Source organism: Mustela nivalis (assembly GCF_964662115.1).
Source record: "Mustela nivalis genome assembly, chromosome: 8".
Classification (NCBI taxonomy): domain Eukaryota; kingdom Metazoa; phylum Chordata; class Mammalia; order Carnivora; family Mustelidae; genus Mustela; species Mustela nivalis.
The window spans coordinates 129,394,720-129,409,998 of record NC_139027.1 but is presented as its reverse complement, the minus strand read 5'-3'; the positions used below and the strand labels follow the sequence as shown (position 1 = coordinate 129,409,998).

The 15,279-nt window shown below is 54.9% G+C and overlaps 1 protein-coding gene across 2 annotated transcripts in view; it reads left to right on the top strand.

Annotated features, from left to right (window-relative positions):
• Positions 1-15,279, top strand: part of RIMS4 (regulating synaptic membrane exocytosis 4) — a 60,522-nt gene that overhangs the window by 33,749 nt on the left and 11,494 nt on the right. Inside the window, exon 2 of one of the 2 annotated variants that reach the window (XM_082744703.1) lies at positions 5,005-5,146. In XM_082744703.1, coding sequence (XP_082600829.1) covers positions 5,005-5,146 — 142 coding nt within the window. The remainder of the gene's footprint in view (positions 1-5,004; positions 5,147-15,279) is intronic. The other variant, XM_082744704.1, reaches the window with a different exon arrangement.

Genomic DNA, 15,279 nt, shown 5'->3' with positions numbered 1-15,279 from the left:
GCTCTGGCTAGAGTTAAGGGGTTCAGGTTGGGGGTGGGATTCATTTGCATAGGATGGTCCTCAGGTTGTGGGAGGGGAATGACATCATCAGGGGGCAAGGTCTAGAGACAGAGAGAACCCAAGAACTGCATGACTGAGGGCCTCATGTATAGAGATGGAGACAGTAGTCAGAGGGAACGGAGGAGATTCATAAAATTTACTGTCAGGGAAGTCAAGGGAGAAATCTGAGGTGACTTAATTCAAAGGCTGCAGTAATCAGTAGCATGCATTAGTCCCCCTCCCACGGGCCCCCCAATGGGTGCTGTCACTCCATTTTGTACTTGGTCTCCAAAGCACTTACAGCACTTGTGATTAATTGTGCGATCATCTGTTCAGGGTCCACCTCCCCCTCTGAACTGTGAGCCCCATGGAGGCAGGGACCATGCCACTCATACTGTCCTAGCTCCAGCGTGAGGCACGGTGTTCAGCACACAGTGGTGTTGGTACCCCAAGTTGTTGCTGTTCACACTCTGCACTACCACCCCACCGTGCAAATCGGGAGAAGAGGGATACTTAGGACCCTGTGGGAGAAAATTCAAGCTGCTCAGTTCAAGTTTTGGGTACAGCAAGTTGTGAGTGGGTGGCCAAAAGTGGGTCATCCAAACTCCCATTTATTTGTACATTACAGTAGCCGGCTACAGTTGGTGCCCAAAGCCTATAGGACTCAAACTCCAAACCTTTCCAGTGAGGCACTGTGATAACCGGGAACAACGGAGCTTCCCCTTTGCTCCCCTCGCCCATGCCCCCTCTCGTTATGCACCAGCTCTTTTTATCACCGCACTCATGAAGGGAACGGTGTCCCCATTGTGATGCTGGAACCCACCAGTGCAAAGATTTTTGAACTTCGACTTCCTTAGGGTGCCAGTCAAGGCAGGTATCTTAAGTCAGGTCTCCCCAAAAAGTATGCTGAGATGAGATTCGTTGACGGAAGTGCCCCCACAGGAGACTGAGGAAGCAGGAAGCACGTGGGGTGTGGGGTCAGGCAGATCCCACAAGGGCAGCTTCAGCCCCTCGCCCCCCACTGGGTTCCTCTGGAGCCTATGTGATGCCTCAGAGTTGTTCTGACTTGAGGCATAGGACCTGAATTGAGGGTTCCTTCTCCTGTTCCATTTAGGCTTTGACTAGGGGGAATCACATGTTATAAACCTCCAGGCACTTCTGCTTCTGTCTATTGGGGGGGCAGTGTGGGCTCAGTAGCCCCAAGGAAGACTGAGAAACAAATGAAAGTTTGGCAGGTAGTTGGCTTTCAGGAGCCAGTTGGGGGAGGGGGTCACAGGAGTGGGAAAAAGGGAGATCTGTGAGGTCTGGGTGGAGCGTCAGCACTGTCTGCTACAACGGGTCAAGCCTGGGTCTTTTCCTGGGACCTGATGGACCCAAAGCAGAGGCTGAAGCACCTCTTTGTCTTCCGTCCATGGGCACTTTATCAGTGGAAACCAGCCCTTGGAAGCACATTTCACATCTTCGTGAAGGCCTCCTACCGGACCAGAGGCACTCAGTAGACGGGCGCTGTGAGAATTGGAAGCACCCCAGTACAGGAGCGGGGGGCTGAGGCGAGGCCCTGTCCTCGTTCCTTGGTCCCGAGCAGCCGCTGGAGACTGGCTCAGGAAGCTGTGTGAATGGAATGGAAGCCACACTGCCCAAAATGGCAACATGTGGTTGTCTGTGCTCAGAAGGAGTTTGCTGTTTGAAGGGGGTGGTGGAAGAAGCGGAGCCTTGAGCAGACTTAAAGGAGGAGTGGAAAGAACCAGAAGAGGGAGAGGTGGCAGATCCAAGGCCCAGAGAGGACAAATGGGAGGATGCGTTCCTGGTGCGGGTGGGAGGAGGTGGGATGAGGAGAACAGGTGGTGGATCAGCCTCGGCCAGGAGAAGGGTCACCCCCTCCTGCTCTGTCCTCTGAGAGAGCAGGGGAAGGTCGAGGGGCGTGTTGAAAGGTCTGAGGATGATGCAGGTTGGAAGTGAGAAGGAGCAAGTCACAGAGACACATCTTTTCAGCCAAGTGGGGGGAAAGGTCATTGGTTGGGGTGACGGGCTGGGGAGAGAAAGCATTGGCACAGTCACTTTGGGACCTTGACTGAGTCATCGGGAGATGGCCAATGGAGGATGAGATGGCTGAGGGTAGATGGCAGAACTTGGTGGGGTTGGGTACCAGATTGGGGACGCCCACGGTGGGGAAGGTGGCAAATTGCAGGAAATGGAAGATGGTTGGTGTGAGCCAATTTGGGGAGTGTTGAGAGGTCTTACTCCACAGTCACCGTGGCTACTTCTGTTTCACACCTACTATGTGCCAGGCTCTGTGGCAGATGTCCAACAGCTCCATGGGGCTGCCTGACTTGCCCAAGGTCTGGCCACCAGTGGTTGCAGAGCTGGGACTCTGTGCCTGCCCCTGTGTCACCTGGGTGTTTCTGGACACGTGGGGGAACACGTGTGTCCCCGTCTCTGTGCTTCCCTTCATCCCACCATTTGCTCTTTCCCTAAGCTGTATCTGCAATCCACCTGATTGCAACACCAGCCTCACCTGAGGCCCATATAGGGTACTTGGCTGTGAAATGCTTTGGTCCTGAAGAATGCCACACAGATGTGAAGCACACCTTTCCAGAGCACCTCCTTAGCCCCCATGGGGACTGAGTTGGGTCATGCTTTGGCTATCCCTCTTCCAAGAGAAATGTTTCATACCCTAGTGGGCGGGGACAAACCAGCGTGAATCTCCAGAACAGGGCTCTGTAGGGAAGTAGAAAGCCGAGGCGGGTGTCTGCAGCCTGCCTGCTGGGTGCCGGTTGTGGGTTTGTACCCCCGATGTGGAGGTGTGAGGTTCGTCCCTGGACATATGTCTGCACTGTGTGTGTGTGAGTTGGGGGACATCTCTCTGTGCTTGTGAGTCTGTGCTGCGGAGTGAGCATGTGTGTGGTTCTGGATCTTACTCTGTCTTAGCACCTGCTACACACAGAGGAGCATAGAAGTGGTTGGGTGGATTGCAGATACAGCTTAGCGAAAGAGCAAATGGCAGGATGAAGGGAAGCACAGAGACGGGGACACACGTGTTCCCACCCATGTCCAGAAACACCCAGGTGACACACACACAGAAATGCAAAGTGTCGGTTTCTCTGTGTGCTTTCTTGAGTGGGTTGGCGTATACTTCTTATGGCTGTGCATCTGTGTGTATGACTGGCACATACCCAGTTAGCCTTAGAAGCACAGCATGATGGAGACTCACGGAAATGCACAAATACCAATGCTCAGCCATACATTAGTGTGCTCTGTGTTTGCATGTGTATTCCTGCACGTGTGTGTGCGACCATGTATTTTTCTGAGTGTGTGGACATCTCTGTGCCTGAATAATGCAGATGCATGTGGGAGACAAACGTGGGCACACACACTGAGAAACACAGTGTATGTGTGAGTGTGTGTGGGTGGGTGGGTGGGTGGGAGGGAAGGAGGAGCAGGCCAGTGGGAGGTGTCCTGGTCTTGCTCTGCCTCCTGGCATGCAGCCCCAGGGCCCTTACCTCTTGCTGAGCAGGATGGTGGGATTTGGGTGACACGGCTTCTCTCCAGCGGGTTGACCAGCCAGCACTGAGGAAGCCCCTGAGGTTTATGAGCTTGTCTCAGCCTTTGTCAAGACCTGGGGAAGCTCTCCCTAAAGACCTAGCCCCACCTCTAGTGCACCCGCAGTCCTGCCAGGTGCCAGGGATGTAAAACCCACCCTGATAAACCGGGCTGTGGAGCGTGGAGCAGAGAGACCCTCCTGGCTCAACTCTTGGTGCCGTCACCCCCCTACCCTTTCTGGCTCTATGAGTGTGGACAAGTGGCTTAGCCTCTGTGTCTTGTGTCCTAGATGCTTAAGTGGGAGAACAGACTCCTCTCTCTCATGCGGGGGTTGAGGAGTAAGACCACTCTCAGGGCAGACCTCGATTCAGCCAGCAGTTATTAACTGAGCACGTGCTGTGGCGGGACCCTCTTCTTAGCCCTGGGGCTTCAACGGTCAACAAAGCAGAGTACCATGTCCTGAGTTCACCTGCCCTGGGCAGGAAACTGGCCAGTAAGCCAGTAATGCACAGACATGTCTGGGGTGGTGTTGGGAAGAAAGCCCGATCAGGGCGACAGGATGCGGGGTGGGTGGCAGGGGCTAGAGAATGGCAAGGAAGGTCATCTAAGATGACGTTTGATTACAGAAGGGAAGCTAGCAGAGGAGAGGGTATTTGAGGGGAGGGAATAGTAAGGGCAGAGGGCCATTCGTTGTAAGCCTGTTGTTCTCCTATTGTGCAGTTAAGGAAATAGAGGCAGAGAGAGGCTGAGTGATTTGCCTAAAGTCTCACAGCCAGTGAGAAAGAGATCCACACTTGAACCTGGGCAGGCTGGTTTCAGAGCCTGTGGTCTAAATCAGTGGTCCTTCATCTGGGGTGACTTGCTCCCCCCACCCCCACGCCCAGGGGATATTTGGCAATGTCTGGAGACATTCTAGATGGCCACCCTAGACTGGAGGGTGCTACTAGCGTCTGGTAGGTAGAGGCCGGGGATATCGATCGACCTTCCAGAATGCACAGGACGTCCCCGACAACTAAGCAGGATCCCATCTACACTGCCGGTTGTGCTGAGGTGGGGAAAACCTGGTCCAAACGCAAGCAAAGCATGCAACAGAGTGTGACACAGAGTAGGTGCTCAATAAAGAGTAACTGGAGAGGAGGAGGAGACATGACCTGTAGAGAGTCGCAGGGGGGAGGTGAATCCAAGGGGGGAAACGTAGCTGTAAATGACTCCGGCTGTTACCAGGACTCCTGCGCTGCTTCTTGTGGGGTGGGTGTGAAGGGCAGGGCCGCCCAGGGAGGGGCCGCGGGTGAGGCTGGTGGTAGGAGGAGGGACTGGGGGTGGGGGCCGACCCTGGGAGGGTCCAGACACTAACCAGACGACTTGTGTCTCTGTCCCTTCCCGTACCTTGTCTCTTTCCCCATTGCTCTTGGCCTCTCCGCCTAGAAGGGGACAGCCGGAGGCTGAAGGGAGCCATCCAGAGGAGCACGGAGACCGGCCTGGCGGTGGAGATGCCCAGCCGGACGCTGCGCCAGGCCAGCCACGAGTCCATTGAGGACAGCATGAATAGCTACGGCTCCGAGGGCAAGTGAGTGTGGGGCCCGGCCCGCTGTCAGCCCTGCTGACTCTCGTGGGCCCTTGTGGGGGTGGGTGGGAGGGGCCGAGCCACCCCATCCGGAGCCCTGGCTCAGCCTCAGGCCTGCAGAAGGGAGGCGACGAAGCACGCAAGCTCTAAGGGGGCAGCAGAGCACACCGGCCGCGCGGCCCTGGGCGAGTCCTTCTCTGCGCCTCCGTTTGCCCGTCTGTCAAACCGGCTGATGCTGGCGGCCTCAGAGGGGGTGTTGTGAGGACTCCGTGGGTTCGCACGTACAGAGAGCGGAGGACAGCGTTGGCATGTGAGTGCCGCATGTCAGTGTTGAGAAATAAAGAGGGGTTTGAGAGGGGTTTTATCGTGATGTTACTCTTTGCTCTTTCTTAGTTTCTGAAATCATGATTGGTTTTAAAGATATAGATTCCTGCTGGATAAGGAGTTTCACACACGTCAGACCACGAAATATTAGATAGGACCGTGTCCTCGCCCGGGTTCTCTCTCCCCTGACGGTACATAGCCCCCCAGGGTATTTGTTCCCGATCCAGACTGCAGACCCCATGCCCTGAGTCCGAGCCTCTGGGAGTGGAGCTCGGAACTTAGTTTTTCTTTTCTTTTCTTTTTTTTTTTTTTTAAAGGATTTTATTTATTTATTTGACAGAGAGAGATCACAAGCAGGCAGAGAGGCAGGCAGAGAGAGAGAGGAGGAAACAGGCTCCCTGCTGAGCAGAGAACCCGATGCGGGACTCGATCCCAGGACCCTGAGATCATAACCTGAGCCAAAGGCAGCGGCTTAACCCACTGAGCCACCCAGGTGCCCGAAACTCCGTTTCTTAAGGGCTGCCTGAGGGAACATATTCTAGACTGCGGGTTCTCGTCTTTGCAACAATGATGGGCTCTTTGAGAGTTTTGGGCAAGTTTTGGGCTTTCGTTCCCCTAAGAAATATGTGCACCTACACCGTAACACACACACACACACACACACAGTCATGGAGTCGCACTCATTCCCACACACAGCGACACGCCTTCTCTCACACATACACTCACACTCATTCTCGCACACAGTCGTACAAGCATACTCTTCTCATAATTCCAGCGGGTTCCCAGATTCCCCTAGAGCCCATCCATGGATTCTTAGCAAAGAAACTTGGCTCGCAAGTGACTTTCTCATTGTACAGATGACCAGGGCCCTCAGAGAGTCTGGGGAGCTCGTCCCGGGTCACAGAGCTTGTTAACATGTCTGGAACTCGAGTCCCGTGACTCCCGGTGGGGGGCTTATTCCGTGGCAGCACATCGCTCCCTTGTCTTAGCTGTCCTCAGCCAGGGTCGTGGGGGTTCTCATCACCCTCATGAGGACACTGGGGCTTGGGGAGGGTCCAGTACAGTGGACGCCAGGCATGTGGCTATTGAAATGAAAATTGATTTAAATGGAATGAAATGAAATATTCTGTTTCTCCACCGTGCTGGCCATGTTCCAAGCACTCAGCAGTGCGTGCCCCATGGCTGCTGTTTGGGACAGCGCGGGTATAGAGCATGTCTGCCCTCACAGACGGTGCTGTTGGACAGCACTGGCTAAGGGGCCTCTCCAGGCGCAAACACCAGGGCGGGCCCAGGGCTGGGGCTCGGCTGCCACCTTCTGCGCTACCTCCCAGCGGGGGGTTCCTGCTGGCTGGAAGCCTTCCCACCCCCAGCCCCTCCTAAACTGGGCATCTCCGGCCTCTGTGAATGGCCTTGCCTTGGCAGATGCTGCGTTCCACCCACCTCCTAGGGAGGCTTTCCGGAGGGCGAGAAGAGGAGGAGGACAGGCGGGAGGGAGAGGAAGAGGAGGAGGAGGAAGGGAACAAATGTTTTCTTTAACCTGAGAAATTTGGCAAGGCAGCAATGCTTGGAGGAAGGTATCATAGGCCTCAGGGTAGCAGTGGGTCTCTGCTGAGTTCCAGAGGGTCAGGAGGTTTGGTCCTAGTCCTGGGTCTGCCAGTGACCACCAGGTGGCCTTGGGCACATCTCTTGGCCTCTTAAGTGTCAGGAGGCTGGGAAACATCTGGTCTGTTGGTCTCATAGGCAGCTCGGGGGGAGGGTGGTGTGGTGTGGGGAGTAAGATCAGGGGGTGAAACCCAGAGCCCCATTTTACGGATGGCTCCGAGAAGCCCTGTGACTTGTCCAAGGACAGCAGCATAGGAGGGCATCGTGAAGGAGAAATGAGCTGATGTCTGCACAGGACAGGTGCTTGGGAGGTGGCTCTTGTGTCATCTGTTACAATGTGCTTTAAGGGACCGGAAAGTCTGAGTTAGAGTCCAAACCTGGACCCTAGAGTCAGATAGGCCTGGTTAGTGCCTCATTTCTGCTTCCTAGTAGCTATGTGACTTTGGGGAAGTTACTTCCCGTTTGTGAGCCCAGTTTCTTCATCTGTGGAAAGGGGACAGTAGTAGCACACAGAGACTCTCAGAGTTGTTGTGTGGCTTACGTGAATTAACACAGGTATGGGCGCTTAGGACAGAGGCTGGCACTAGCAGGCACTGTTAGTCTGTTATTGTTGGCTGTGATTCTTGTTGTTCCTTGTTGGTTCGCCCCTGTTAGTTGGGTATTTTGCTCCTTGTGTCCAGCTGTATCTTGCTGGATACAGGGGCTGCCCCAGATGCAGCTGTGTCTGCAAAGTACTTAGCACAGAGCAAGCACGGCCTTGATGTTGGCTGTGACATTTAGGATTGTCAGAAGGTTTGGGTGGCTATCTTGAGCCCAGCTGAGGAAGGGTCGGGTGGGTTGGAGGGTACCGGCTCCAGCAGAGGGGAGAGTCTTGATGGAGCCCAGCCAGGCTCCACCACTCCACCTAACACTGGGGCAGGGAAGGGGCATAGAAAGGACGGGAGGACGTGGAGCTGTGGCCGGCCTCCTCCTTGTTCTGGAGGTATTTTGGGTACTGGTGGGACCCAGATGCCAGGCTCTGAAATAGGAAGGGGTGTGACTGTCCTCCCCTTGGGCTCCTGCCAGCCCAGCTGAGGCTTACGCCGAGCCAGCGGGCTAGAGCAGCCCCTGCGAGCCCGCAGCCCCTGGCGCTGCTGGACCTGTCTGCCTGTGCCCTGGCTCACTGGCGTGTGTGTTCCTGCAAGTAGGCGCAGGGGTTTTTCTTCCAGCAAACGCGACTGAGTGCCTACGGTGTGCTAGACAGTTGGGCTGGACACCTGGGAGGCCCTGCCTGGCACTGACCGAGCAACTCGCAGTGAGTTAAGAGCTTCCAAGGACAGGCGTAGAGAACATAGGAAACCCTGCATCCTCACCAGGTCTCTGGGCTAGGGATGGGGTGCGTATGGGTGGGGCCGCTCTGTCACTGAAGCTCCTTGGGCTCCAGGCTGCATGGTGGTAGCTGGCAGTGACGTCAGCCTTTGTGGTTCCCAGTGTGGCCCCCGGTCCGGCATCAACGGCATCCCCTGGGAGCTGGTTAGAAATGCAGGGTCTCCGGCTCCACCCCAGACCTCCTGAATTGGAAGCTGAAGCTTTACAAGCTCTCCTGGGGGCTTGTGTGCACATGGAGGCTGAGAGGCCCTGGCGGTGGGAGTCACGTTCTGGAGCTATCCCTTACCAGGCACTTGCTCTGGGCAGACACTGTGTGAAGTGCTTATATATGTGTTGGCCCATTTAATCCTCACAACAGCCTGATGACGCCAAGACTGCGAATGTCCCCATTTTACGGACTAGGACACAGAAGCCAAAAGAGGTTAATGAACATGCCCAAGGTCACTCATCCAGTAAGTGGCTTCATATGCCAGGCTTCAGATCTGGGCCTTGGAATCTGCCCTTAATCTTGACTGGTTAAGACCTTTACACTTCACTGGTTGACATTTAATGGTTGCATTCATCAGGATTTCGGGAGGCGGGCACTTCAGGGTGGTGTGGTGGCTCAGGGAGTCCCTTCATCTTTTCCCTCCCAAGATCTCAGCAGGTCGGACCGACCCTGGTCTGTCTCCTGGGGCTGGGGAGGGGCTTTCCTTCCCAGAGCCCCTTTCTGCCCGGTGGAAAAATTGGAGTTCTCTATGTTAAGGACGGAAGGGAACAGCTCTGGGATCGGGAGAGCCGAGCTCGCCAGCCCTCCTCCAGCAGTCCCGTCTCTCCAGATAAAGGGCAGGGGTTCAAGCCCCCTGAGAAAGGACCACGAGAACAGCGCCTTCCCACACACCCCCTGAACCTGAGCTGCTCCCTTGGTGAGCGCTACAGTTTGGGTTCCCCAGAACCAAACCCGAGAGGTGGATTTGAGTGCGAGTCATTCACTTGAGGATGATTCCAGAAAACCACGGTGGAGGAGCGTGTGAGAGGAGCGGAGCAGAGCAGGCATCCAGAAACATGGGCTTTAAGAAGCGAGCTGCCACTGTAGGCTAGAGCTTGATGCTTATAGGGACTCTGGGAGCCAGGTGGACCGTGCACCCCAGCGCTGTCCCCCGGCGGTAGGGGGAGCCGAAGTAGTCACAATTGACCCTCCTTCCTTAGGGATTGGTGGCTGCTTTCTGGGGACCCTGCTACCCTCCCTGCAGCACAGTGCTTGCTAGAGGCAGGAGGGGCGCAGGGACTGGCTGGCAGTGAGAGTCCGAGAGAGTCCCTGAGCGCGGATGAGGGGAGGGTCGGGAGGGGGGTGGTGGGGAAGGAGCAAACAGCGCCACTGGCGCCTCCAGGCTGCCCAAACCAGAGACCTGGGGCTCTCCCAGGCAGCTTCCCCTCTCACTTTCCATTTCCATATCCAGCCCCCCGTTGGGCTCTTCCAGTTTATTCCTAACTGTCTTTGACTCATCCATTTCTCTCCCTCCCACCCCCCCACCCCGGTGAGGCCACTCATCACTCTTGCCTGCATGCTCGCAAGTCTCCCTTGTCGAGACTCCGCAGTCTGTCACTCAGCGCTTCCTTCTGCTGATCCCTGCCAGCCTCCCCCAGGCCCCGACCATGTGCCCCCTGCTCCAGTGCCCTGAACGTCTTGCACCTCCCTCCGTCTCCCCTGCCGGTCTGTGCTTCGGCCTTCGCTTCCTCTGCCTGGCACTGCCTTTCCCACCTCTCCTCCCTCTCCACCCTCTGACTCATTCCTCCTCCAGATCTCAGCTCAGAACTGGCACATAGGCTTCATCTCCGGCACCAGCTCCAGCTAATTGATACTGGCTGCCTGGAATGCTGTGCAGAGAAGGATTCTGGAGCCTTGTCCAGCCTTGGCAGGAGTGTGGAGGTTGACTAGTAATGTCTGCCCTGGGAGTGGGCAGAGGAGGGGGGAACGGCGAGGTCAGCCATTCCTCTGGCTGCGTCAGCGGCTTCCACGGTCTGTTCTGCCCCCCACGGCAGCCTCCACTTGGTCGTTAATGGTCATGGGTGTATATAGTTCAGTGCTGCCCAGTCTAGGACCTGGACTGCAGGTGATATTTTGCAAATTCTGATGGATAGTGGGTAGGGGCTATGAGCAGGAGCACCCCCAGATTCCACTCCTTCCTGCCCTTCCTTAACCTCCATCACACAGAATCACAGCCTCAGCATCTTCTCTGGGTCGCAGAAGCTCTTGAAGCCAGGCTCCCAAAGCCTCTTGTCCTCCTTCCCTCTGTCCCGTGTTGTCCTGAGGCGTTTGGGTCACTGACATCCAGCTCCCTGGGCATCTGGGTCACTGTGCCCACAGCCCTGGAAAGCAGGGTGTGGGAACTGGTGCGTGGCCACCTCAGCTGGGTTCAGGGTCATGTTTTTGCCAAGTCTATGTTTCCCTGGTCACCAAAGGCCCCAGGGGTCCGGCGGGTGGCTGGGACCCCCTTTCCCTTGCCCACCTCTGCTCTGTAACGGTTCGTGCCTGAAGGATGGACCGGGACTGGCTGGGGCTGTGAGCTAGGAGACATGGGGGTTTGTTTTGTTCTGTTTTGTAAACACTAGTATTTATGGCACATTTGGCTGTGCCAGATTGAGTTCTCAGAAGTTCATCTTGCTTAGTACTTACAACGGCACTGAAGGGCCCCCTGTCGTTCATTCCTGCCTCACCAAAACGGAAACCCGATTCAGAGAGGTGAAGAATGTGTCTCCACAGCTACAAGCGGGGTGGGCGTGGCATGTGGGGCGGGGCTCCCAATCCAGGCCTGCCTAACCCACCCGGAGCCCAGACTACAGACCCTGGGGCTCGGCTCTGGGCAAGGGGACGCTCTCCCCGGGGCGTGTAGACACAGCAGAGCAGAGTGGTTAAGCAGATGCACTCCGGAGCCAGACTGCCAGTTTCTAGCAGAGTGATCTTGGGGTTATGTAACATTTCTATGCCTTGGTTTCCCATTCTGTTATTTATTGGATAAATAAAAAAGTCAAATCCCTGGCATCAGGCCCGCGAGCCACACTCATGTGCTTGGGGGCAGGTGTGGAAACATCTGGGTGCTTGAGAAGCTGGAGTTGGAGTTGGGATTGTGGATTCTGTGTCTCCTGGCACACAGCCAATTCTGCGACACCGCTTGTTTTGAAAACGTGCATTTGTTCCAACACAGTTGAAGTATTAGGGAATAGTTTGAGCACAATACAGATTTTGCTTTTGCTGAGGTGCGTTTCATTCTGAGAAACACGAGGGGAATGCTGAAAACAGCCCCCACGTGGGAGCACCCATACAGCCCTCCAGCCGCTCCCTGCTCCCGCGGCTCCTGCCCCCTGCCCCCTGCCCACTGGGCCTTACAGCTCTCTTCCCCGTCTCAGACAGCCCTCCTCCGCCACTTCACAGCAGCTCGTGGGCTGCGATCCTTCCGGCACTCATTTCCACAAGCAAACTTTTAGGTCATTGCCTCGGTAAAGCACCGTATTTATTGTAGTCTGTATGCATTTCGTAACCATTTAATGTGTTTAAAGACTGTTTTTACTATGTTCCTGTGTTGTGTGTGTGTGTGTGTGTGTACATGATACTGACATAGTGTTTGGCTGGTGTGCCCCTAACCCTGTTTTCCCCCAAAGCTCCGTGATTTCTTCTGGGAGGATTTTGCCCTGCAGAGTGATTTTTAGGAATGTCTAGTTTGCATGATAGCAAATGAGTGTAGTGGAGGCTCCGCGGGTCTGTGGGAGGGCGGATGGATGGGAGGAAACAGGGGGGCAGACAGTGAATGGGAGAACAGCGAACCCGTAAACCACTAAAACCTTTCAGAGCCACATAACCTATAATCACCACGAGGGCTGTGCAGCCTTTTAATTTCGGATGCAGTTGACATAGGTGATCCATCCGGAAAAGAGAAGAGCCAGCCCCCAAGTAACCCAGTTAGTTCTTTAACTGTCGAGAGCACAGAAAATCCACAGAGCTCCAGCCAAACGGAGCTCAAAGGTTAATAATAAAAGACAAATGGGTTTCAGTTCTGCAAACAAAACTAACAAGATTTGAAATGCAGGAAATCTTATTTCACCATTAACACAAAATAAAAGGCCAGCGGCCCAGGGGTTGTAATCCTGTTTCAGGCCTGGGCCTCTACCCATGCGGCTGGTGTGTGTCCTCGGGGGGTGGCGGGGGGGGACCAGCCGCTGCGGTCCTCCTCCATATTCCCCCCAATCCATCCTCCCCTCACTACACGCCCCCCCCACAATACACACACCTCCTCAGAGCCTGGCCTTGGTCTTAGGCATCCAGATGCTGCAATTCCAAACAGGTCTGGAGTCAGAAGTGCCATGAAAGTACCATGGCGAGGGAGGAGAGGTCCTCCCAGCGCAGACAGCAGAGGCCGCATTCATTCACCCAGCATATGTCGTGTGCTGGGGCCCGTGCCGAGTACCTTGCCTGCGCCTTCTCGCTGACTCTCCCCACGACCCAGTAAAGTGATCCCAGTTTATCCCCCATTGCATGGAAATGAAACAGCAGCTCAGAGTGGTTACAAAACTTATCCCAGGTTGCACAGCACTGGACTCCAAGGTCTGTCTCAGCCACTGTATTTTCCCAGTCTGGGACCAGCTGAAGGGTTTGACAGAAAACATTTTTTAAAAGATTTTATTTATTTATTTATTTGACAGAGATCACAAGTAGGCAGAGAAGCAGACAGAGAGAAGGTGGTGGAAGCAGGCTCCCCACTGAGCAGAGAGCCTGACGTGGGGCTCGATCCCAAGATCCTGGGATCATGACCTGAGCTGAGGGCAGAGGCTTTGGCCCACTGAGCCACCCAGGTGCCCCTGACAGAGGACATGTATTGAGTTCCTACTACATACAAGACATGGTTCAGGAACTGGCACGTGTATGGTATTTAATCCAGCAGACTCTCTCTCACCCCTTTGCGAATGGGCCCTATGAACAGAGATTTTTGAAACTTTTAAAGCTGATACAGCACAGGCAGCCATGGGTGGCCTCACTGCACACTGTCCAAGAGGGAGGTGGGAGTGGTCTTGTGTGCACATGAGACAGTTTAAGCACAGAGATGCCAGCAGCTTACCAGAGATCACAGAGCAAGCAGGCGACCAGAACTAGAACCAGCTTGGACTTTGTGTCCTCTGCCTTTTGTCTTACTCCAGGGAAGACCCCAAGATGTAGTGAGATCTTTGATACAGTCGACCCTCAGGCCAGCAGGAACCTGCCACTATCCCTTCTTCCTTCCTCCAACCCCATGGAGGATGTGATAACCCGTTCAGGGCTTCTGGGGCATCTGCCTGGTTCCTTGGCAGCCAGCGAGGCACCCTGGGATGGGAAATCAGGCAGCCGCCCAGATATTATAAACAATTACCGCTAATTACCAGGCCTGCCAGTTCCCCATTGTCTGCTCACAATCCCACCAGGAACCGAGGAGCAGACAATGGTGATGTTGGAGGGAACTTTCAATTTCAGGCTGCAGAAGCCTGCTCTGCCTGGGAGGCTGGGCCTTTCAGTGACTTGGAGCTTAAGAGGCACCACTATTTCTTGGGCTTCTGGAGCCCAGACTCTCCTTACAAAGGGAGCCTGGACCCCACAGATGGCCGGGAGCATGGGTTGAGAGAGAGACTGGGCCGAGGAGGAAGGCCCATGTCACCAGTCGTGAGAGTCTAGGTCTTAGCTTTGATGTTAATTAAGGATCTTTGCAAGAATAATAGATACACATTTCTATCCCTCGATATTTAAGTTGTTTCCCCCATACTCTCTCTGTGAGACTGTTGCATAATTGCTGAGATAATAGATTCAGAAGCCGGACTGCTTGGATTCAGTACTCCTCTGCCTGTCTTGGTTTGGCCCTCTCTCGGGTGTGCCAGGAACATATGCTTCTCTTGGACTTGGAGGGACACACACAGCCTCAGACTCACAGGTTCACTTGACAAGACACCAGGCAGCCATTTCTGCAAAGCATCATGCCCTTTTCTTAGCTCCATCCAAGAGGAAGGATGAGCACAAGTCCCCTCTGCTTTCAGATGCCTCAGGCCTGTGTGGGGGTTCCCAATGGGTCTCAGCACCACCAGCCCCGTCCAGGGACCCAGGCCTTCCCTGAGGACCCTCCAGCATCCCTGCTCTCCCCTCCTCCCTGACTTCTGCTGCTCCCTGGGGCTGGGGAGTTGCCGTGTATCTGAGGACTGGACAGCCTGGTTTTTGCATGTATCCCTCTAAGTCTGTTTCTTCTTGGATTTGCAACTCAAAGGCCAAGAATCTGACCAGCTTGTTCATTGCCTTCTACTGGTTCATCACTTATCTGAGACTGTTGCCTGAATGCAAGAGGGCGGCAGGGATGGTCGGAGATCAGGAAAAGGAAAAATAGTCAGGCTACAGTGTCCAATGATCATTCTGCCATCAAGCCTGCCAGTAACTTGAGTAGAGAGAGAAGTTCCTGGCACGCCCCTGGTGTGAGAGCAGCATGGTGAGAGAGCAGCATGAGCAGTGAGGCCTGGGGGGCTGGTTCGGGGCTCTTCGGGAGGGCCACGCACAGGGCTCCATCCTCATGACTTTCAGTCTCTGGGATTCTCTTTTCTTGTTTCCCAGAGAGTTTTTGTGTGAGCTTGGGTCAGGCGTCTAAGCCGTGGATCCGTCAGCTCTGCCCAGGGGAGAGGGGCCCTGTATTTAAGTAAAGCCAGTCACCATAACCGGCCTCTTTAGTCGATGACTGAATGACAGCGTTCGTTTCTGGTTCATGTCAATTTCAGGGCAGGTGTTTCTGGTCGTTGGGCCCAGACTCCCTTTTTCTTGTGGCCTCACCATCATTAGGGTCCCTGATGGGGGAGGAGAGAAG